The sequence below is a fragment of the Gobio gobio genome (genome assembly GCF_949357685.1).
Source record: "Gobio gobio genome assembly, chromosome: 2".
Classification (NCBI taxonomy): Eukaryota; Metazoa; Chordata; class Actinopteri; order Cypriniformes; family Gobionidae; genus Gobio; species Gobio gobio.
The window spans coordinates 17343131-17369576 of record NC_137098.1 but is presented as its reverse complement, the minus strand read 5'-3'; the positions used below and the strand labels follow the sequence as shown (position 1 = coordinate 17369576).

General features: G+C 37.0%; 1 protein-coding gene and 1 long non-coding RNA gene across 2 annotated transcripts in view; both read right to left on the bottom strand.

Annotated features, from left to right (window-relative positions):
• LOC307122625 overlaps nucleotides 1–26446 on the bottom strand; it is a 505212-nt gene that overhangs the window by 341959 nt on the left and 136807 nt on the right. The gene's annotated exons all lie outside the window — the stretch shown is intronic.
• The window catches only part of LOC307122623 (adhesion G protein-coupled receptor L3), a 307023-nt gene that overhangs the window by 202001 nt on the left and 78576 nt on the right, over nucleotides 1–26446 (bottom strand). The window contains exon 3 of the mRNA XM_079810734.1: nucleotides 5880–5989. Coding sequence (XP_079666860.1) covers nucleotides 5880–5989 — 110 coding nt within the window. The remainder of the gene's footprint in view (nucleotides 1–5879; nucleotides 5990–26446) is intronic.

The following is a 26446-nucleotide window of genomic DNA, read 5'->3' as shown; positions in this document are numbered from 1 at the left end:
CGAATTTCATTGGTTCTTGCTGAAGCTCAAACATGCTGCGTAACACGAGAATGAACCTCGTTGGTTCCTGTTGAAGCTCAAACGTGCTGCGTAACACGAGAATTAACCTCATTGGTTCTTACTGAAGCTCAAACTTGCTGCGTAACAAGAGAATAAACTTCACTGGTTCCTGCTGAAGCTCAAATGTGCTGCGTAATACGAGAACGAACCTCATTGGTTCTTGCTGAAGCTCAAACATGCTGCGTAACACGAGAATGAACCTCATTGGTTCTTGCTGAAGCTCAAACGTGCTGCGTAACACGAGAATTAACCTCATTGGTTCTTACTGAAGCTCAAACTTGCTGCGTAACAAGAGAATAAACTTCACTGGTTCCTGCTGAAGCTCAAATGTGCTGCGTAATACGAGAACGAACCTCATTGGTTCTTGCTGAAGCTCAAACATGCTGCGTAACATGAGAATGAACCTCATTGGTTCTTGCTGAAGCTCAAATGTGCTGCGTAACACGAGAATAAACTTCATTGGTTCCTGCTGAAGCTCAAACGTACTGCGTAATACGAGAATGAATTTCATTGGTTTTTGCTGAAGCTCAAACATGCTGCGTAACACGAGAATGAACCTCATTGGTTCTTGCTGAAGCTCAAACGTGCTGCGTAACAAGAGAATAAACTTCATTGGTTCCTGCTGAAGCTCAAACGTACTGCGTAATACGAGAACGAATTTCATTGGTTCTTGCTGAAGCTCAAACATGCTGCGTAACACGAGAATGAACCTCATTGGTTCTTGCTGAAGCTCAAACGTGCTGCGTAACAAGAGAATAAACTTCATTGGTTCCTGCTGAAGCTCAAACGTACTGCGTAATACGAGAACGAATTTCATTGGTTCTTGCTGAAGCTCAAACATGCTGCGTAACACGAGAATGAACCTCGTTGGTTCCTGTTGAAGCTCAAACGTGCTGCGTAACACGAGAATTAACCTCATTGGTTCTTACTGAAGCTCAAACTTGCTGCGTAACAAGAGAATAAACTTCACTGGTTCCTGCTGAAGCTCAAATGTGCTGCGTAATACGAGAACGAACCTCATTGGTTCTTGCTGAAGCTCAAACATGCTGCGTAACACGAGAATGAACCTCATTGGTTCTTGCTGAAGCTCAAACGTGCTGCGTAACACGAGAATTAACCTCATTGGTTCTTACTGAAGCTCAAACTTGCTGCGTAACAAGAGAATAAACTTCACTGGTTCCTGCTGAAGCTCAAATGTGCTGCGTAATACGAGAACGAACCTCATTGGTTCTTGCTGAAGCTCAAACATGCTGCGTAACATGAGAATGAACCTCATTGGTTCTTGCTGAAGCTCAAACGTGCTGCGTAACACACAAGAATGAACCTCATTGGTTCTTGCGGAAGTTCAAACGTTCTGTGCAACACACGATAATGAACTTCATTGGTTCTTGCTGAAGCTCAAACGTGCTGCAAAAAACAAGAATGAACCTCACTGGTTCTTGTGGAAGCTCAAATGTTCTGTGCAACACACGATTATGAACCTCATTGGTTCTTGCTGAAGATCAAACGTGCTGCGTAACAAGAGAATAAACTTCATTGGTTCCTGCTGAAGCTCAAACATGCTGCGTAATACGAGAACGAACCTCATTGGTTCTTGCTGAAGCTCAAACATGCTGCGTAACATGAGAATGAACCTCATTGGTTCTTGCTGAAGCTCAAACATGCTGCGTAACACACAAGAATGAACCTCATTGGTTCTTGCGGAAGTTCAAACGTGCTGCGTAACACGAGAACGAACCTCATTGGTTCTTGCTGAAGATCAAACGTGCTGTGTAAAACACAAGAATGAACCTCATTGGTTCTTGCTGAAGCTCAAACGTGCTGCAAAACACGAGAATGAACCTCATTGGTTCTTGTTGAAGCTCAAACCTGCTGCGTAACACGAGAACAAACCTCATTGGTTCTTGTTGAAGCTCAAACGTGCTGCGTAACACGAGAACGAACCTCATTGGTTCTTGCTGAAGCTCAAATGTGCTGCGTAACACACGAGAATGAACCTCACTGGTTCTTTCAAGCTCAAACGTGCTGCGTAATACGAGAACGAACCTCATTGGTTCCTGCTGAAGCTCAAACGTGCTGCATAACATGAGAATGAACCTCATTGGTTCTTGCTGAAGCTCAAATGTGCTGCGTAACACACGAGAATGAACCTCATTGGTTCTGGCAGAAGCTCAAACATGCTGCGTAACATGAGAATGAACCTCATTGGTTCTTGCTGAAGCTCAAACGTGCTGCGTAACACACAAGAATGAACCTCATTGGTTCTTGCTGAAGCTCAAACATGCTGCGTAACATGAGAATGAACCTCATTGGTTCTTGCTGAAGCTCAAACGTGCTGCGTAACACACAAGAATGAACCTCATTGGTTCTTGCGGAAGTTCAAACGTTCTGTGCAACACACGATAATGAACTTCATTGGTTCTTGCTGAAGCTCAAACGTGCTGCAAAAAACAAGAATGAACCTCACTGGTTCTTGTGGAAGCTCAAATGTTCTGTGCAACACACGATTATGAACCTCATTGGTTCTTGCTGAAGATCAAACGTGCTGCGTAACAAGAGAATAAACTTCATTGGTTCCTGCTGAAGCTCAAACATGCTGCGTAACACGAGAATGAACCTCATTGGTTCTTGTGGAAGTTCAAACGTGCTGTGTAACACGAGAATGAACCTCACTGGTTCTTACTGAAGCTCAAACGTGCTGCGTAACACACGAGAATGAACCTCATTGGTTCTGGCAGAAGCTCAAACGTGCTGCGTAACACGAGAATGAACCTCATTGGTTCTTGCTGAAGCTCAAATGTGCTGCGTAACACACGAGAATGAACCTCACTGGTTCTTTCAAGCTCAAACGTGCTGCGTAATACGAGAACGAACCTCATTGGTTCCTGCTGAAGCTCAAACGTGCTGCATAACATGAGAATGAACCTCATTGGTTCTTGCTGAAGCTCAAATGTGCTGCGTAACACACGAGAATGAACCTCATTGGTTCTGGCAGAAGCTCAAACGTGCTGCGTAACACGAGAATGAACCTCATTGGTTCTTGCGGCAGCTTAAACGTGCTGCGTAACACACAAGAATGAACCTTGAAGTTGAAGAGTCAAAGTGGTAGTTGCGTAGCTGTCAACAGAGGGAAAGAAAGCTCTAAGATTTTATTTTAAAAAAATTCTCAATGGTGTAATGAGCAGAAAAAACTTCCTTCAAAACCATTAAAATACAGGTATTTCACCAACTCCAAACTTTTGAGGGTATAATGCAGTAGATTTCTTTGGGTATTTCCATGTAAACTTGCTGTATATCGTATTGCATTAATGATTTAATTCATCTAGTCTTCTTCCAGTATCTGGTTCTCTCTTCATTAAGCCTTTCAACCATTCTTCGCTCTCCCTTCATGCGACCGCAGAATGACAGATTTAATATGCGCTGAGGTGCATTTGTCACTGATAATATTATTATAAACAGGCGATGTGTCTCTCTCGCATAAACACACGTGAATGCATTCTGACAGAGACAAATAAGCGTTCTCTCAAACGTCCTCTGGATAACTCAGATTAAATTACACATGTGAGACTGTGAGGATTCAAGCCATCAGACGAGTTGTTCTGCTTGTGTTGTGTTAATTGACAATTTAATAATCAAGGAATCATTCACCCAAAAGTGAATATTCTGTCATTTTGAAATACTGACATTCCAACTGTTCTAAATTAAAAAATCCAAAATTTGTCACATTTCCATGTAACAAAAGTTCAGAATGGCACTTATCAACCTCAAAAAAGTTCAAATCACTATAAAAGTAGATAAATTTCATGCGTTCTGAAGTCATTGTAATGTTATATGAGTAAAAAAGACTTGAAATTTAGTGCATGCTATCATGTTTTCACTTTTTGCCATATGGAAAAGAAATAAATAAAGATTCTTCAAGGTTCTACTTTTGTGTTGAACAGAGACAGTTTTGTTGACTAAGAAGATAATTTACTGGACTGATTTTTTTAATTATTATTTTACCTTTTTTTTTTTACATGGCTGTGTAATTTTTCAACCCAATATTTTTAAACTCAAAAAGTGTTGAGTTCAAGTGATGACATCACTTTCAGAACATACACCCCCATTCAAAAGTTTGGGGTCAGTACGATTGTTTAAAGGTATAGTTCACCCTGAAATGAAAATAAAGTCATCTTTTACTCTGCTGTTGTTCCAATGCCCTATGTCCTTCTATCTTTTTCAGACCTCAAAAGCAGAAATAAAAACAAAATAGTCCTGCACGCACTCCTCCATATAATGGCAGTGAATCTTGATCAGCTAAAACATTACAAAAATTATACAAAAGTATCACGCAATGATACGCGCAGCATATATGGAAAGTGTTCAGGAGGCATACTATAAGGTTTTGCGAGAAAGAAACCGTATTGTTTCGTACGACGAGCCATCAGCAGCCCCTCACGCAATGTTGTCATGACAACCGGTACACAACATTCACTTCAGGAGGTTTACCTTATTATAAGTACTATTGTATTATTTCTTATCATATACCTTAATATACGTTTTTTTTTTTTTTATTGAGCCTGATTTCTCAAAATGGTGCGTGTGTGTGCTTATCCTGGGTGCCATGACAACAGTGCGGCTGCTGGCGGCTCGCACGTACTCACAGGAACGTGCACAGAGTAACGGCCCGAGCTCAGTATTTTGAGGGAATAAAACGGTTTCTTTCTCGCAAAACCTTATAGTGTGCCTCCTGAACACTTTCCATATATGGTGCGCGTCTCACTGTATCATTGCGTGATACTTTTGTATCATTTTTGTAATGTTTTAGCCTGGTCGCTATTTACTACCAACAGCAGGGTGAGTAAAAGATAGCTTTATTTTCATTTCAGGGTGAACTATCCCTTTAATGTTTTTTGAAAGAAGTCTCTTCTGCTCACCAAGTCTGAATTGTTGGATATAAAAATACAGTAAAAACAGTGAAATATTATTACATTTAAAATAACTATTTTCTATTTGAATATATTGTAAAATGTCATTTATTCCTGTGATGCAAAGCTGAATTTCCAGCATCATTACTCCAGCCTTCAGTGTCACATGATCCTTCAGAAATCATTCTAATATGCTGATTTGCTGCTCAAGTTGTTGAATGTTGAAAAGAACAGCGTGTTTTTGAAATAGAAATCCTTTGTAAATGTCTTTACTGTCACTTTTGATCCATTTAATGCACCCTTGTTGACTAAAATAATTAATTTATATTAAAAAAAAATTCTAACTGAATCCAAACTGTGTAAAGCCCTGCATTTGTGCAAAAAGCTGGCATAAAACTTGTGAAACTGACTTGTTTCCTCTGTAACTTTAGTCTGCAACAATTAAACTCAATTCACTGAACAGTGAAGCTAATGCAGCTTTCATTTATCAGTAAAGACGAACACAAGAAAAAGTTAACGGAGTAAATACCGCAGCACGTATACCTGCAGGTAGATGGATGCAACACTTCGGTCTCATAACTAAAGATACAGAAGAGCGAATCTATCATGGCCAAACGCTATCATTAGCTATCTGGCAACTTACTCATTTTGACAAAGTGCAGTGCTTACATAGTTTATCACAGAGCTCACAGTAACCAAAGTCATCACACAAACTTTCACACACACACATGCACATACGACAGATAGGAATGGATGAGTTCAAATGAAGGAGAGACTTTTAACTGTGGGGAAAAAGAAAGGAATAAATCAGTTATTATGCTGCCGTTCCCACTGAGCTGCAAGAAAAAGATCTCTGGAAAAAGAAAAAAAAAACATTAGAGGCAGATATGTTAATGTTAAACAGATACATACTGTATGGGACGCACTCATACTGGACTTCCAGGTATTTGTATGTTCCAGGGCAGGGATCAGGAAACGCATCCGGTCCGGCCACGACAGCGCACTGCGTCCGGTTATTACACCTGAAAACACACAAACAGATGGAACAAGGATCATTAGTGGTGTCATTACTATTGCTCACACTTAAGTGTGTGGGTTTGATGACATTTCTAAACTTTAGTGTTGCACTTTGGCACGTACTGTAACTCATTCTGCACTGTTTAAAAAAAACTTGAACCACAAGACCAGAATATAGACTTGAGGACCTTTTGACTTGGGCCAGTAACTATCCAGAACTATCCACAGTCAGTATCCATCAACCATCCAGAAGTATGCTAAAAACATAGAGTATTTTTGCAAGAAGCAACAAGCATTTTCTTTCAAAATCTAGCTCAAAACAACTCAAACATTCATTGAATATCTTCTTTTGTGTTCCACAGAAGAAAGAACATAATTTGGAGAGACGAGTGTGGCCTTGTGAAAAAGAAGTGCACTTAATTGTACTTGCGGTCTACTACAAATCTTACACAGAAAAAAAAAACGGCACAGAATCCATTAAATAATTAATAAAATAAATAAATGCATTTGCACAGTTAAAATCGTGAGAAACAATACTTTGAAGTTTGAACATTACTATTTTAAAACTACAGTTTTAACAACAAAAAAAATGAAATAAAAAAAATTCCGAAATTTTAATTAAATTTTATCTGCAATATTTCACGCTTTGATGTTTGTCATAATTCTGTGGTACTATACTGTACTTTCTTATTTCTTAATAAAAGTGTTGCAGCTGGAACAAATGCTACAAAGAAATTATGAATTATGACACCGAGTAGATCCAGAAAGTGACTTGCACAACAATGCTTGCGTTTGAGTTTTAGGCGGGACAGCACATGTCATGTCACCAGACCGTCGTGTGTGGGTGCAATATCGTCCTCGAGGAAATTATTTTTGGAATATAATATAGGAGGCTAACAATGCAATGCAAACGATCACACCGATTGGGTTTTACCGTATCTGAGAGACATGTAGCAGCGCGTTGATCTGCCAGACTCAGTCTCTTCACATGAAGACAACAAACGGCGAAAGCCAATTCATACACACGACTCTCTGCTGTTATTTTGGTGGTTTACTTTTGTTGTTTCAGTTTAGCTTGTTTGCTGTACACCATGTCTCATATCACCTTTTAGACATTGTTCTGTTTTTGTTATAAGTCAGAAATGACAAGGAGGCCGCGTCACGCAATACAAAGTCAATGGAGATGGTTTGATTGTAACCCCCACCCCCACCCCCGGTTGGCGTGCTTTTCAGATTATGACGCGTGTCACTCTGTCTTTATAGCTATGTATATATTGCGGCATTAAAGCTACACTATGTAACTTTTCCGTCCACTAGAGGTCGTCTGTTCAAAACAAAGGCGTAGTTTGATGACGCCACGTTTGAGCGCAGAATCTTGGGACATGTGGTTTTCACCTCACAGCCGGTGGAAAACAGTCAGGATAGGACTCGGGCAGAAATCATGTTCATGGATGCGATTATTAACATTACTCTAGTCTGAAGCAGAGCAGGACCGAGTGTTGTGGAGCTGAGCAAGGCCGCAGGAGCGATTGAAGAGCGGGACTGTTATTATGGCATAGTCGCCGGCGGGACTTTTATTATGACACGGTTGCCGGCGCCACTTCCTCTTTTCCAGTCATGAGTGAGGTAACGCAACTCTGTTTATCGTATGAGATATATCTAAGTGTGTTGAAAAGGAAGTTATGACGTTCGCTCGGCGGCTGCTATGACACTTGTTCACACTGCAGTGAGAGTAAAGTGTTTCACTGAATAAAACCGGAGACCGAGGGTGACGCAGATATGACGCAATCGACAGGCGACTCCCTCACACGCATAGCCCACACGTCCCGGTTCCTCGGTTAAAATAGCAATTTCTCACGATTTACAAATAGTTGGAAACATTTGGGATATTGTAAGTACTCAACTGAACAAAATATATAACACTGGCCTAGTGGTTTTTGGATATTTTACTGCAAAAATCCTACATAGTTCACATTTAAGAGTGCAACAAATTATGTACTGGATGACACATTTGTATGGAAAAACATGTTACCGTACTATAGAACAGTTACGATCAGCCCTACATTATTTTCTGCTGAATATGAGTTTTCCTCGAAAATATGCCACATTAAAGATTCAAATCGAGTTTTACAAGAATCATGGCGATCATTTAAAGATGAAATCCTCCATGAGGCTCAATGTCAGAATAATGTCAGCAGATCAGCGTGTGATGAAAGTCGAGCACCTGAGACACTCGTGGCTGATTGAACAGTTAGCATGTGGCTAATGAGGGGGAACAAATGGTTTTTGAGTGGTAGGGTGTGTGTGTGTGACAAGACCTTGAGTGTGTCTTTCTGTGCAAAGCGGATCAGCGTCTGTGGATCAGTGTGTATGTGAAACTGTGACTAATATTTAGAGGACAAAAGCACCCATGTGCAAAATCAGACTGAACATATTTACTGCCATTTCATTATGCAAATACATCTTTACTTAGCTATCTAAATGAGGAATCCCAACATACCTTTTAAAGCTGATTATAACTTAACAGGGATATTTTCTTCATTGTTAGAATTAAAATGTGTAATAATCATTAGAAGTGTACATATAATCATACAAGTAATATGCAAAAAAAAAGTTAATATTTATGTAACATATCATATAAAATATGTTTTAGTTTTTTTTCTTTTTTAAGTCTCTAAAGCTCACCACGGCTTCATTTGTTTGATCAAAAATACATCATATTGTGTCTTATCATATGTCTTCATTGTCACATGATCCTTCAGAAATCATTCTGATTTGCTGCTTAAGAAGCCTTTCTTATTATTATCAATGTTGAAAATAGTGCTGATTCATATTTTTGCGGAAACTGTAATACAATTTTTTCAGGAATTTTTGATGAATAGAAAGAATAGCACTTATTTGACAATTTTAAATAAAGTAATATTTCAATTAAAAATGATGTTTGTTAATTGAAATAAAGCTGAACTAAAATAAAATATAAACATTGGTCAAAAATAGAAATGTTGCTTTGGCAACTAACTGAAATAAATAAGTTTTAGTATTAAAAACACTAGACTGAAACTGAAATTAAAAATAAAGATAAATAGTAACTAAACTATTAAAAAAATTACTAAAATTACTAAAATAAATGTAAATTAAAATGAGAGGTGAACAAAAAATAAAAGCTAATCCATTTAAGATAATTTATTTTTATTTATTTATTTATTTATTTAGTGACGAGCATATCTGGAATATGATGAATATCAAAATATGATAAACACTAACACTGCTGTAATAAATATAATAAAAATCCTTTAACATGCATTTTATAAAGTACAGTTTCATGGCTGTATCATTTCAGAAAATTAAATTGAATTGGGTGAACTGACAAAATGTATCGGACATGTTGTCAGTTCACCAAATTCAATTTGATTTTCTGAAATGATTACATAAAGCTACTATGTCTTTTTCTTTATATATTTGTTGTTCCCCAAAAAAAAGGATTCAAAGAGTTATGGAGGGAAATGTTATGATGCCGGTTGGAGCACGTAACGAGGAAGGATCGTGCCCTAAGAAAATACACATCTCAACTAATTATTTTGAAATTCGACATGGATAAATAATTCATCAGAGTTTACGAGGATCAAAGCAAATCTGCGTCCGCTCTGTCCGACACAAACAAACGCTACCGGTTTACGTGGCCGGGCCGGGACGGGTCAGGTGAGGTCGAGCTCAGAATTTAATCAGGTTTCAGCACGGGATCGAGAGGATTTGTTTTAGATTAGAGTAAATTATGCAACACAATGAGGATTACACAGCAAATCCCGGATTCCAGACCTCTGATTGCACACGGACAACTGCATTTCTCTGCCGCTGATGGGATATTTTCCAAACCGATGCTCTGGAGAACACACAGCCATGTGAAGCCCAAATGCAAACATCTCCAAGACAAAAACGTGCACCGTGAGGAAATTAGAATGACATAAATCAATGCAAGGACGCTGCAGTATTGATTAAAGCCACAAACGGTCCTACATCTAGTCATGTGTCGGCAAACATCCTAATTATCAAACCACCGTCAACTCTTTACCTCCAACTAACTGCTTTCCACTCCTGAAAACACACAGTCTGTGTGGCAGACTGGTTTCCAAAAGACACCAATCAATAAATCACTAAAGATTTGGAAAGGGAATAGTAATGTTCTGCTTCAGCTTTGTCCACTAATGTTTTCGCCTGCTGACTGAATCACTGAGACAAAACTATGAATAGATATCCAATATACCTTTAAAGGATTAGTTCACTTCAAAATGAAAATGCCCTGATATTTTACTCACCCCCATCTCATCCAAGTTGTTCGTCTCTCTTTCTTCAGTCGAAAAGAAAATACGTTTTTTGAAGAAAACATTCCAGGATTTTTCTCCACACCATTGACTTCCATTACAACCAAAATGTTGATAGTTTCAAAGCGCTTCGAAGGGCTTCAGAGGCTCTGCGCAATCCCAGGCGAGCAATAGGGTCTCATCTAGCCAAACGATCGGTCATTTAAATAAGTAAAAAAATATATATATACTTTTTTACCTAAATTGCTCATCTTGCGCTGTTCTGTGGAGTGCCAGTGATTGCGCAATCACGTGGAAAAGGTTCGCCCCAAGCAAACGTGAGAGGATTAATACCAAAAAACACTCCATCTTCAATCTCTAAATCGTCAGACATCGTTGTTTTACCTTTTTTGTGCTAAAGGACATTATTAGTCTTCGCATGTGCGCTTTGTAAACACGGGGGCGGTACTTCTGCCTACGTCTAGTGTGACCTTTTCGACGTGATTACGCAATCACTGGCACGTCGCAGAACAGTGCAAGATGAGCAATTTAGGTTAAAAAGTATATTCATTTTTTTATTTTTTTTTGAAAATTACAGATCATTTAGCTGGATAAGACCCTATTCCTCGTCTGGGATCGCGCAGAGCCTCTAAAGCCCTTCAAAGCCCTTTGAAACTGTATTGATTTGGACCTTCAACATTTTCCTTGCCATGGAAGTCTATGATGGAGAGAAAAATCCTGGAATTTTTTCCTCAAATAATTTTTTTTTTTGACTGAAGAAAGAAAGACATGAACATCTTGGATGAGAAATTTTCATTTTGAAGTGAACTAATCCTTTAAGAACACCTGGATACAGGGCCCAACATGAACACCGCCAAATGAGGGTAAAACTGTCTTTGGTGATTCAATAAAATTGAGTGGCAACAATATGGTTTAAATCAAATTCTACGAATGATAATATATGTGTGTTATAAATTAAATGATGCAGTGTTGTTGTTGAAATAAAGCAAAACTATACTAACTTTACTTGCTAAATTAAGCAAAGCTGAAATAAAATAAAATATTAATATTAGATTTACATTTATTCATTTAGCAGATACTTTTATCCATAGTTCAGAACAAGCTGCAAAAACCCTTAAATGCATGAATGTTTCGCCAATCATTATTACATGTTTGGGTCTTTAGCGACCCAGATCTATATCTAACAAGAATGGATCTCTACCTGTCGCGATAATATAAACCTCTCCTGAGATTAGAGTGACAATTACAGAAGAATAAAATAAAGCATATTTTGGTCACCTTTTAGAGCTTGGAAGGGTTCAGTTTGAGCAGATGTTTTATACCATCATCACTGTCCTTGTCAGAGCTCATTTCCCAGTACATTCAGCATCTGGCTCATATTCGCCATATCAAACATATTCTCAAAATTATCATTTTCACCTTCAAAAGCAATATTTTGATCACTGACAGCTTCTTCACCAGATCCACCATCAAGTGACAGTGACACTAATATTTGATTGCGTTCAGAACTTGCTCTGCAGTAAATCATTGAACCATTTCAAGCTTTGCTGATGATCCTTCCTATTCTTTTGTTTTCTGCCTGCGGTAACTGTGAGTGAAATGTCACTTCATTACTGTTGTGTTTATCATTGAATAAGTGTGAATTACACTTATTAATGCATCAAATATTCAATTATTGTTGTGCAGAAAAAATAAACTAACACTCTTACACACCTCAAGTCGTTATGAATGGGAAAACGCATTCTTTTATATATTATTTTCTTGTTATATTGTTTATAATGAATCGATTGAGGAATACTAAGAAGGTTGATGTCTAAAATGAATGAGGAGGAGGTAGTGAATGACGTCCCGGGTCACTAAAGTGTTAAACGTAAACGAAAATTAGAAATGTTGCATCCTCAACTAAACTAAATAAATAAGTTTAAGTTGTGCTAATAAAATTACTAATAAAAACTGAAGAAAAAAAAAGAAAACTAAATTAAAAAACCTATAAAAGTAATACGCACATAACTCAAACAAATAGATGAAAACTTTAAAGCTACACTGTGTGATATTTTCCCCCATCTAGTGGTGAACTTGTATATGACCATCCAGTGAATTTTAGTTTCTGTTCTGTTCAATTCCGATTTCGTTTTAACTCCTACAGTGGCTGATTTAGTCCAAGATTAATATGGCTTCCAGTTCGACCTCGTCCACATTCGACACGGTGCCTGTGGGATATTCTGTGCGCAGTGGGATGGTTGGAACTCAACTGGCCTAATTATTCGGCTAGAAAGAACTGCAGCTAATCCAGAGTGAACTTTGATGATAGTAATGTTTATTCAGTCATCCAATTGCAAGGCATAAACAGGTTTGCATGGATATGCAGAGGTGGACAAAGTACACAACTCTATTACTTGAGTGAAAGTAAAAGTACTACTGGTCAAATATTACTCCGTTACAAGTGAAAGTTCTAAAAACAGATTTTTACTTAAGTAAAAGTACAGAAGTACTTGTTTTTAAAAGTACTTAAGTATCAAAAGTAAATTTCCTTTTTTATGTCAATGCATTATTGTTGCATTGTTTTATAAATGCACTCTTTGCCATCATGGTGGTTTAAGCCAGTCAGTGATGCTCCATCCGACATGCTAGCATACAACCACTACTCATTTCTTTACATTTGTATAGAGTGTTGTAACTTTTATTCAAGTATTGAAATTTTCAATTTCTTATATGAAAGTTACAAAGCTCTTTACAAAGCTGCTGTCACTTTAAGGCTGAATGCATGGACCCTATACTCTGATACACATCCGATTTTCTCCCAACTGTTTACTCTTCTCTTTCTCCAAGACATTTTATGAGACATGCATCAAAGAGTATGCCAACTAAACTAATCTTTAATCTTTTCAGAAAACTGAAACATACTTTTTAAGTATGGCAATGGGTGCACACACTGTGCCAAGGAACCGTCTTCTTCCATTTTGCTATAAAATGATCAGTGTTCAAAAAATGTTAGGAAACTTCACATGACCCTACAAGAGTGATTACTGATAGGCTGTCTGCAAAAAAAAAAAAAAGGGGTTAGGGTTAACCCTTTAAAGAAGAAAAAATTCATCCATTGACTTTCAAAGCTGCTACAGAAACGACTTTCAACTTTGAGGACCTTGATAGAAATGTAGTGGAGTAAAAAGTATGATATTTGTCTTTCAAATGTAGTGAAGTTAAAGTAAAAGTATCCCTAAAAAAATAATACTCCAGTAAAGTACAGATACTCAAAAAGTGTACTTAAGTACAGTACTCAAGTAAATGTACTTCGTTACTGTCCACCTCTGTGGATATGTACATAAATGTGGTTTCTGTGAGAGAACAAATTAGGATGGTAAATATACATGATAATGACATGACAGAATATACACAGTTAAGAACTGTATAACTATACTTATAAGTTACATTTGTATAATGTAACCGTAAACCAGAGCTTATTGTACCACATATAGGCGCTAAATGCAGCTGCATTAAAAGGAGCGGAGCTGCCGCTGCTAACAAGCGGTGTCCGGTTACAAAAGTGTGTGCGCAGGTTTAGCTCTGTATAACAAGTGTTAATATGCCGATCAGACCTGATACATATTTCCATCAACATACATTACAAGCAAATATTTTCTATAAACGAATAAACATTGTTAATAACTGAATGACTATTCAAATAGGTGAGCATTACGCTATTGTATGTTGACACAAAAATACTTCTGAGGTAACATCAACTGAATTACATGATGACACACTCTGAAACACATCCACAATGACAATAACTATTATTACTTACAGAGTTATTAACGCACAGAAATACCACACAAGGAAAAACAGACTTTTGAGGAATAAACAAGCCAGGAAAACTCTGTATAACTCTGTTACTGGAGCTGCTGAGATGAAAACTCTCTGCGCATGCACCAGACAAGTCTGAACAAGTTGACGCGCACAGTGTTAAAACCTATTTTTTTACGGTCTATGGTTAAAACCGGTTAAAACGCGAAAGGCGAAGCTTGAATTTACGGGTATGTCCCTCTTTGGCTAATGTACTTTCAAGATGGAGGGGCAACATGGCGACCACCGTTAGATCCCATTACCTTATGTATTTTCAATGGCATATTATAAACTTACGAGAATACTTTATTACTTGAAAGAAGTAAATATACATTAATGAGCACATATATTTTTGAAAGAACTAAGTGTTTTTAGCTAAGAATAGACTAAAAAAGTTACACAGTGTAGCTTTAAATATAAAAAGAAAACCTAATTTTAAGCACACTGGAAAATGTACAAGCAGGTTGATTTAAAATAAAGATTTATTTATTTATTTATTATTTGGTGAAATATGTGAAATATTCTCCACATCAAAAACTGACAAACACAACAACAGCTGCTGAAATAAGTAGCCTATACACGAAAAAAAAATCCCTTAATAATTTCCTTAACATACTTTTTATAAAGTACAATTGCAGGGCTGGTACATGTTCTCAGTTCACCAAATTCAATTTAATTTTCTGAATTGATTGAATTAAACTATTAATGTGTTTTGTTTTGTTGTTGTTGCATATAGTCGTTGTTTTCATGAAATTGCATTGGATTTATTTTTCTCCGCAGGCACACAATCCGCTCAATAATCGACATTCAAAAAGCAAACATCCAAGTCAAATAGCTGCTAGTGCTGCTATCACAGGTCCGTCAGCAGGCTGACATTTAAATAAGGGCCAGTTAGCGTTTCCATCTGCCAGACGGCCCGTCCGGCTCACGCATAGCTGCTGGCTATAACAGCACGCTTGATAATGTTTAGGAAAAATATGAGTGTTGATATGTCAGCTGCCTGGATTGTTGACGTTAAGAGCAGTTTATTCATGTCGGAGTGGAAATCCATTGCTAGTAATTTTTCAATTTGGGACAGAGGACAGACAGAACAGACATATTACAAGACAAATATATGAGTGTGTGCATGTGTGTGTGGCCTTTTGCTATAATTTCAGTATCCAATGCTCTCATGAGACAGAGAGAAAAGAAAAAGTGAGGATATTGATCTTTGTGTGGGTTTGTGATCCAAATAATACCCTATACTGTTGAACAACAATGCTTAAGCCTAAGACCTAAATGAACAAAATAACCCCATGCCTTTGAGAAAAAAAAAAAATCTCCTAAATTTGATTGCAAATGTTATTGTTCTCTAACCCTAACCTAACCTAACCCTAACCCTAACTTGTATATTGATCACACTAGTACAAAAATCTATAGTAATGCCTAACCCTAAATGTTACCCCTTGTGAAAAAGAAGTCTCCTTTAACATACTTTTACAAATAGATTACTTTTTATAAGAATATACTTAAGTGTGAAATTAATGTAACATTGTTCGACACTTACTTGCATGTTAATTGCAATTATATGAAAATATATTATAGTTTAAATGTATATTATATGCAATTAGCTTTTTTGACCCACGTAAGTAGGACTTAAGTGTGTCTTTATATGCCATTTCATTTCTTGTCTTTGAAATACGGTTAAAGTGTGCTTCCAAATGCGGTAACACTTTATTTTAAGAAGGCGGTTACTAGTTACTACATGTACTTACTATAGTAATAACAGTAAATTATGCATAATTACAAGTAACTAACCCCAAACCAAACCCTAGCCCTATCTCTAAAGTAAGTACATGTAGTTAATTAACATTATTCAGACCTTATTTGAGTAAGTACAATGTAACTACATCACCTTAAAATAAAGGGTTACACTTCATTTTTTTTAAGGTGTCATTGTTACAGTGTAATTATACATTTAAGTACTGAGTAATATTAATTAACAACATGTACTTACTATGGGTTAGGGTTTGGTTGAGGGTTTGTTGCATGCAATTATGCATAATTTACTGTTATGGTAAGTACATGTAACATATGTAACAATGACACTGTAAAATAAAGTGTTACCAAACTTGCATGTCATGCATTTAAACATATTTACACATTTGTAATAAAGTTGCAATTTAAAATGTACAAAATTTTATGTCGAACGACACACTACAGTTATAATAATTGTTAAAATATATTGACATATGCTTTAGTATGTTAGTCAACACATCAAAATAAGTCTACTTCTTTAAAGCACAACAAAAGATTATGAAAACATAATGATTGTAAAATTAATTTAGACCTTTTTAATTTGACATTATTTCAAAGTGCTCTTTTTAAATGTGTACTTAAGTGTGTTAAGAAGCATAATCATGAAAGTGTACACTCTTTAAGTGAACTTAAGAGGTCTTTTATTTCATTAATAGTTATATTACCTGCAAGTACAGTTTTTAAAAAGTATACTTTTTTCTAAGATTTGTAGTACACTGACTAGTGTACATTGAATATAATTAAAGGGATAGTTCACCCTAAAAGGAAAATTAGCCCATGATTTACTCACCCTCAAGCCATCTATTTAGTTTCCGCGACGTATGAAGTGGGATGTAGCGTAAGCGTTTTAAACTGCGAGAGACACTATACTTTCTGCGTAAATTGAATACGGATTACTTTTATAATGGATGGATTCAAATTTTGGGCTGCCATTCACTGCCATTATAAATCTTGGATTAGCCAGGACACTTTTTAATATAACTCGGATTGTATTCGTCTGAAAAAATAAAGTCACATACATGGCTTGGGGGTGAGTAAATCAGGCTAATTTTCATTTTTGGGTGAACTATCCCTTTAAGTGCTCTTCTTTTTAGCAAGGATACACAATGCTTACACAATAATGTTTAACTCCAAAACCTATAACCATTCACAACACGGAACCTAAAATAAGCATAAAACCTTCATGATAAACCCTATCCCAAGACAATAACCCTACAATATAAAGTTTAAATCTTTATCCTACACAACACACCCTAAACCACTGTGTTTGTTATCTTTATCTACTTTCATTCATTCATTCATCTCCTGCCTTCCAACCGTCTGACTGCCAAACACCTCCAAACCTCAGCCAAAGGCACACACATACACGTCTGCAGGATCTTGTGTGTCTGCATATGCATATATGTGCACTTTAGTGTGTAATGCATCTCTGGCCGCGGTAGACTAGACTCCTGCTGCGATATGCTCCAAAAATAATAAAGCAAGCTTCTGTTGTGCAAACACACACCTACACACACACAAATAAATAGTTGCATAAAATGAAAACATATTACAAGACCATTTCTCTTAAAATGATAGTAATGCTCGAAAACACCACACCAACAATTTGCAACAACATTACAGCATTTTATGTCACACATTTGCTTCCAGATATCATTTCGACAAGTCCAAACATTTCGAGACTGCTTATTTGTGTTCTGCATTGGACAGGGCAGAAATTCACCAGCCTGGCTTTATTTTGAGACACACAGTGTTGAAACGATGCTGTGTGTGTGTGTGTGTGTGTGTGTGTGTGTGTGTGTGTGTGTGTGTGTGTGTGTGTGTGTGTGTGTGTGTGTGTGTGTGTGTGTGTGTGTGTGTGTGTGTGTGTGTGTGTGTGTGTGTGTGTGTGTGTGTGTGTGTGTGTGTGTGTGTGTGTGTGTGTGTCTGTTGTCTCTCTGGGCGCTTGGCAAAATGAACCTTGTGGGCTTTAGGGGTCCTTTAATTCATTCTCTGTGTGGCGCTGGTCCAGTCCTGAGGGTCTGGATGATAAACATGCGCATTTATTGGTGCTGTCTGTGAGAGACACACACAGATGGACAAATATAGAACGAGCTAAACCCTCAACAATAACACTAAACGCCCTTCGCTTCACTTTGTACAGATTAGAAATACTAATATTATATGGCTTGGCAACATACTTTTTTTATAGTTGCAGGGTTGGTACACTAGCCTGACGTCGTCATACTCAGATTCTAGTCAGAATATGAGTCTGATACTGCTCCATTGGGCTGTGATTATGGGGTGTGTTTCAATCGAACCAGGAAAGAAAATGTCTCTGCACTACATCCTACATATAGAAACATTTACATAGACCTACAACCAATCAGAGCTACGTAGTAAGTGACATATGTTGAGCAACGCATAGTTGTCAACAGAACTCAATTGCACGCACGCTGGAAGAAGTAGAAGATGATGTGTGTAAACTATCTTTGCTGGTGTTGTAAAAAGAATTTAAAAATACACAGTACTTACCAACACGATCATCATTTTTGAGAGAAATAGTAAAGGTGAATGCATATACGAACAAGTTCTCCATTTAGTAAACGGATTCAACCCAAGCGCTCTTTGGTGACGTGGATGATTACGTTACTATTGATCAATTGACCATCATCGTATAAAGCCCGCCCTGACAATTTGATTGGTCCGAGCAGCTCTGGTTCGAAAATAGTTGCTCCACAACGGATCAAGTCCAGACCGAACTTACCGACCTCAAATGTTGTGGGTGGGGCTAAGTTCGGCTGGCATCCAGGCTACTGGTACACAGTCTCAGTTCACCAAATTCAATAACATTTTCTGAATTGATTAAATAAAACTATTAATGTGTTTTTTTTATTTGTATATGGTTGTTGCTTCTAAGAAATTGCATTGTTTGCACACATTCAAACAATCTGCTCTATACGCCATTCATGTATTTGTTATTTTAGTATCATTAATATAATATTATACCTTTTGTAAATATTTTGAATTAGATTTTATTTTTATATTTTCTGTTTTCATTTTAATTTTTGTTCAAATGTTTGATAGGGTGTTTGTCCTTTTTCTTATTTTTTATATATCTATATTATTTATGTTTTTAGTTTTAGTTTATTTCGTTTTATTAATTACTGTAGTACTTCACTTTTATGGTTTGTTTTATGGGCTGAAAAACTATATATATATATATATATATATATATATATATATATATATATATATATATATATATATATATATATATATATATATATTTTATTACTTAAATATTGCCCAAATTCTAATCATATTTCATTTCTAATAACTTTCCTTCAGTTAAAACATTATTAATACCATCAGGCATTATTTCAGTATTTCATGACTTCAGGCACATTTCCCCTCAAAATGTAATTGAAATAATGTGCACAGAGGTTTAAACTTTAAATTATATATATTTTTAATTCCCATTATTTTCAATGGCAAGTCCCATTACATTTGCGATGCTATAATTTGCGATGCTGTAATTTATTTATTTATTTTTACATTTACATCAACAGAATTTATAAGCAGTTAGAAAAAAACTAAATATTTTCATGGTGTTGAAATAAAAACAAAAACCACTAATGCTTCTAAACTAGGCTACATGAATGCAAAAAATGAAATGTGTGAAATATGACAAGGCACATTCAGGGCCCTATTTTAACGATCTGAAACGCAAGTGTCAAAGCGCGAACCGCAAGTAACTTTGTGGGCGGGTCTCGGCGCTGTTGCTATTTTCCCGGCGGGATAAATGGCTCTTGCGCCCGGCGCAAATCTAAAATGGGTTGGTCTGAAGTAGCTTCATTATTCATAGGTGTGGTTTGGGCGTAACGTGAATAAACCAATCCGAGCGTCATCCAACATTCCCTTTAAAAGCAGGTGCGCAAGTTCCATTATGGATTGCTATTATTATTAGGGGTGCACCGATCCGACTTTTTCAGTCCCGATACCGATACCGATGCCTGGGCTTTGTGTATCTGTCGATACCCGATACCGATCCGATATATTGTTGAATTAATAATAAACTGTATATCTTCCACCTTATACCTTCCTTGAAGAGACTAAAGGCACCAGACTTTACTAACTAAACATAACTAAGACAAAATAACAGATGAATGTAAAGTGTTGAATTCTTATTTATTTAAAAAACAATTGTGCATTCAAATCTAAAATAGAATGTAATCTAACTTCTGTAAATAAATAAAATGTAGCAGTGGAAACAAAAAACAGTGTATTGGTCAAACATACAATAGTAATCTGACAGTTACCAAACATTTTTTACACTACAGATAATTGTTTTGGTATATAATCATATCAATATTAAAAAGTAGCATTACAAATTAACAAATAGTCTAATTTTCTGCCATATGCAATTTAATAAAAAATTTCAGCTAGCTAATAACAACTTTGTTCTGGTTTCACCTCACTCCAGATTAAATGATTGTAGGCTAGGCCTTTTTATTTTACTACACATTGTCAACAGAAATAAGATGAAATACTGTTGATAATTAAAAATAATTCTTACTACCCACTCTTGCTAAATTGGGTAAGCACTTGTGTTCTCATTTCAGTTGCGTTCTGAGTAAATGAATAAACTGAGTTCATGAGTTCAGTGTTGGACAGATCAGTTGTTCTGGCCAGTCGTTAAAATGATTCGGTTCAAAGGAGTCATTAGGTCACGAATCGGACATTAGCAGACGCGTTGTGTGCGAATCCCGTCTGTTAGAACATCGCGAAAGATGTCAACACACAGAAAACACTTCATAACTGGATATAATTTGTCTCCCGCTTATTGAAAGTATGCTTTATGTCAGCTGGTCAGAGAAGAGTCAATGTTTTTTGAGCGCAATTCACACCCAGTGATAATTCAAGGACAAAATTGTCCGAATGTGTCACGTGCAACATGGTTTCGGTCTTCCGAGCTTTTGATTTGGATTAATATGTGAAATATGAGAGCGAACACTGATTATTTTGAAGACCCAGAGAGCGCGCGCGGGGGAGGAGCTCTCAGATCGGTCTCTCTGTCACTCAGTCACAAGCGCAGCATCTGTTCTACATCACTCGTAAATCACAATAACTCATCAAATTAGGCTTTGGCCGTCAAAAAAATGTCAATGCAGGAAAGACCCTGACTTTGCAGTAATACCCTCGAAACAGCGACGAACTAGTTGGCGTGGCAAGCGTGAAATATCTCCTCCACACAGCCGACTCTCTGGCTCGCTCCCTTCTAGCATACGACACACGTGAAGCTGACGAATGACGTAGGTTCTGCTGCGACGGAAAAAAACACCTGGATCGGCTTGTGGATCTGTTAATTTTTCCGATCCCCGATCCAGCTATTTTGTCAGTATCGCGGCCGATATCCGATCCTAATATCGGATCGGTGCACCCCTAATTATTATGGCGTATTTACCAGGCGCACGCCAGGAGCGGTTCACAGCCGAGGAGACTGATGTTCTTGTAAGAGCAGTGAAAGACAGAGAAGTGAAGTTGTAATGTTGTACATTATTTTAAAGGTGATTTCACAGTCTTTTTTTTTCAGTCTTTCAGTTTTTTCAGTTTTTCAGTCGATTTTTTTTCCTGGTTCTTGACGGACAAACCAATTTGTCAGATGTCCTTATATACATATATGTCTTGCCACTATTGGGCAAACAGGTCTTATCCTTAATTATTACAATTAGCCTGAATCATTTGTAAGCTCGATTTATGCCTATTTTTTCACATCTTCGTGGCACACCACAATGATTTCCGTCATCTCATGTGTTAATATTTTTTTAGTGTAACAATTTATGATTTGCAAAAATAACTGTTGCATCTGTGTAGATTACATGAGCAAAGTGTATGCGCGTTGTGCACGCTATACATTATGGTCAAGCATGCGCCCTTAAAATAGCATAATGAACAACGCGCAACGCGCCACTGACTTTAGACTAGTTTTTTTCTGGTCAGTGGCGCAATTGTTTAATGGAACAGCAAAATAGCACCAGGGATTGTTTGCGCCGGAACACGCCTCCTTTTTTGCGCTGAACCGCCCAGGTAGCGCAAGTTCATTCACTAGTTTAGCGACGTGCTTCTGTGGAGGGAAAAGCGCGCTTTGCGCGGGTGCAAAATAGGAATGACACATGCGTCGGTGTACAAAGTCAATTGCGCTGGGTGCAAGATAGGGCCCTCAGGTTTCATGAGTATTGGTCTTGATCTTCAGCCATTGCAATTACACATTTTCCTTTACCTGTTCATCACCGCACATCTAAACTTCAATTAAATATCGTGTAGTATGAAATGCCTGCATTTGTACCTGCAAAGAGAGCGGGTTTGCAATTCAAACACACATTCTCATTAAACAAACATGGTGCTCTGTGTGGGAAGAGAAAGCTCAGGGAGATTTGATTTGAAAATAAAGAGATGTTCCTCTTTGTTTAGAAGAGCAGAGAGTGAATGGAATGGTAATGCATGAGAAAGAAGTGTTTTACATTTAAATAAGACTCTCTATCAAACGCAGGTGTGGCTGCCTTCATCTGATAAAAATGTCTGCCGTCTTCACTAAAACTCAGCATTTAGACAAATGCACTTGCAAAGGTCTTGTTCACACACACCACACACAATTCTAATTTGAACTTGATTGTTTCTGAATGGAAAACTCTCAAATACTGATACTGATATATATGCTCACCTCTCATAAAATGTAATCTGGCAATTTATGATTAATTTTTATTGTTATTCAAATTGTATATAAAATGTTCGGTGTGATGATAGCAGTATTGGAGAGATCGATTTTTTGTTAAATCATGTACATAATAAAAGTATGCACACAAAAACAGATGCAAATCAATACCAAATTAACTGGAAATATGATTTATTAAAGTACCTATGAAAATAATTTCCCTGATTTGACCACTTTTTAGAGGGAATAGTTGTAGTTTAAGTTAGAAAAAGGCAATTAAAGTTACACAATAAACAACATTTAAAGCTATTATAATCCTAAAAACTATCCTTTAAAATTAAAATTTGTGATTAAATAAATCATAAATGCTATCATTTAAAATTAGAATTAGAGCTTAAATAACTAAATAAAAAACAAATACATAAATAAATTTCCCCTTTAAATAAACTGAGAAATACAATTTTCCTTGAGCTTTTGACATATAAGAGGTCATAATACTATAAGAATATCCTGTAAGTTTCAGAGCTGAAAACCTCCTTGTTAGTCTAATAAAAGCTTTTATTGACACCAGGGCCAGCAAACAACAGGTTTTTCAAAGTGGGGATCTATGACGTCAAAGGGAGGCAAGCACCGCCTCTGCAGAAGAAGATCAACGCCTACTTCATCACTGCCTGTTTAGCCCCGCCCACCGATTTGTGCATGTAACATAGACCTAGTGTTAAACCAGATCGAGCTAACAAGCAATAAACATGCCGTTGAGGTTTACAAAATATTGTGCAGTGCCTGGGCTCGACAGTAATGCAACATGTAAGTAACTGTGTTCATTCTAATGCCTGATCTGAAATGTGATGATTCATGTAGTCAGATGTTCTTTGTCTCTGTGTCAGTAAATCAAACCAGTGACTAAACATCAACTTGCGTTGTTTCTCTTAGTATGATAAAAATAAACTGTTATTTAACGGTGATTAAATTCTATAAAGAAAGCGATCAAAGAAAGCTTCCTTTGCAATCGTTGGAACAGCGCGCGCTGGAGCTGTCAATCAAACAGGAGAGTTTATCAGTGATGCGTTTATCAGTGACTCCCGTTTTATTCAACGAATCTCTTAACTATATCACGTTTGCACTGTTAGTGAAGATGAAAGCATTCGTTAGTGTACAGAAACTGAGTTGCAATGACGAGATCGCAGCTTTCAGGCGCTCAACAAGTGTGTGATCGGCTACAATGATCATCACTGCAACCTTTCATGCCACAATCTAAATATAATGCCATAGATCTAAATATAATGCCATAGATCTAAATATAATGCCATAGATCTGAATGTAATGCCATAGATCTAAATGTATTTTAACACTTTTCACGATTAGTTAACCATGAGAGCTGTAATAGTAAAAACGCGCTAAAAGAGAGAGTAATACTATTTCAAATGGAAAGACGTTAGCCAATCACAGCAGTGGGTGTTTACACTGAAGTCTCCCAGCAGAAACGCCCCTTAAAACAGAGCGTTCAGAGCAGAAGGCTAAAGCATTCTAACATTATAAGTGCACCCCAGGAAACATCATAAAACAATAAAACAGTGCAGTTCATGACCGCTTTAAATATCCCCTACTATCCCCTAATATCCAAATTATTCACTATAATCCAAATTTCATTTAGTTAGTTCGCTACAGTAAATCGGGTAATGGCAGGCAAAAATATGGCAATTTTTATATTGCTTTCTGTTGATGCGTGAACAAAACTTCACTAAACATTTGCAGCGTGTCTGCCATCCAATAATCACTAAAAATCATTAAATGTCATTTTGTAGCTTTTTACTACAGCGTGACATATCCCTGTAGACACCTCAGTTCAAGTGACAGTGCTGATCAAGAGCACATGCTCAGTTTTAGCTGTTAGAGTGTTGATTATTAAATAACTTTGATTAATGAATTGATTATTGATTTATTATTTAATTTTGCTTTTGGTTTTTGGCCAAGTGCATGCTGAATATTTGGTTTTCGGCCCAGAATTTTAATTTCAGTGCATCCCTAAAAATGTAGTGTACTTCAATACAAACTGCATACTGCGATACCATGCTGCTGGTGGTGGTGTGGGGGGGGGGTTAATTTACATTTGGACAGTTCAGACTGAGATGCATTTCCAAAAATCTGATTGTAAACTGACAGAGCAGATTGGATTTGGATTGAAAAGAAAAGAAAAGAAAAGAAAAGAGAAAAAAAAAGAAAAGAAAAGATTTGAGTTGGACAAAAGGTCGGAGCCGGGGCGATAACAAAGGAGAGCCAATAAAACTTTAAACTCCCACCAACACTGCTAACACACATATGCACATATACATATGGCTCAAAACATGCACAGAAAGAAGCCTTATTAACCGACTTGAATCACAAAGTCACAGCACCATAAATTACCATATGCGCTTGTCAAACCAAGTCCAATTAAAGGAGAGGCAGCAACAGACATGGTGAATGCAAATTCCCAGGGGTTGAGCCTGAAAACTCTGTGAATTTCTCTACAAGAGACACACACACGCACACACACGCCTTCCACCAGAGCTGATAATGACCTGTCAGTCAGCATTCACAATTTTTTATTTGAATCGCACACAGTGTTTAAAAAAAACCAGCATTCAAGCATATTTTTGCAGCATACAGAATGTACATTTAAAGTATACATGTATACAGTGTGTGTACATGTGCAGTGTGTTACCTTTCTGAACGATCTATATGTGCGTAAATGTGCAGTCACAAGTCAAGTCACATTTATTTATAACGCTTTATACAATACAGATCGTTTCAAAGCAGCTTCAAAGAAACAAACAAGAAACATTACTAATGTTGCAAAGTTCTTCAATTATGAAACAAATACAACTTCATCTGTAAAGCAGCTCGAAAACGAAAATAGTGTCATTATTTCTGAATTTAGTTCAATGTTGATTCAATTTAGTTCAATAACTGGAAGGAAAATAGAGCACAAAATACTGCATCCCATAATGCAAAATGTTGCTCACAGTGATGAAAGAACCAAAAGCAATTATTTGAAATGTAAATATTTAATCTAATTTAAAATAATTAATTAATTTATATTTAAAAATGCTTTCAATAGCATACAAATATATTGTTAATGCTATTTTGCAGTATACAGTAAATGTACTGTGCACAGTATGCAAAATACAACTGGCCAATAGCATTATATGCTACATGATTGAATAAAGAATGCACACAAATAAATATTTATTTCCAAGTGATGCCACTTCCATGAACGGTGTCAAGGGCATTTGAAACGTTTGTTGTTGGATATATTTGTATTTTTAGCGTATACTGTGCATTATTCCTTAAGTATTCCTAGTATTTCATTTGGATCATAACTATTGGCTCTTCTGTACTGGTTAAGAGCCCCGTTTGCCAGAGGTCATGATCAGTTCTTACAACATGCTGAAGCTCAGTTGGTTTACCGGAGCGTGAGAGCAGCAGGAACGACCGTACGAGTCTGCCAGTCGACTGCAATGAATTAAATCGGCACAGCAACCCACTAGGGACCCATTTAGCAGACGTACAGTACCTGACAGGATCGCTTAAAATTTAGAGTGAGAGCGAGATGGCCGAGGAATAAACCCCCATCAAATTCAATTACGCTGAAGCAATTTTCCCAGTGCCACTAAAATTGATATTTTCGAGCAGAGTGCAATGAGACTAAACATCGAGGTTTGTGCTTCGCAGATATTACTGCGACGCTAAGGTAAAACTGTTTACGTGCACCACCTCTGGAGGATTGCCAACATTTACGATCCAAAACACATGCAATGCTGCTTGGTTAC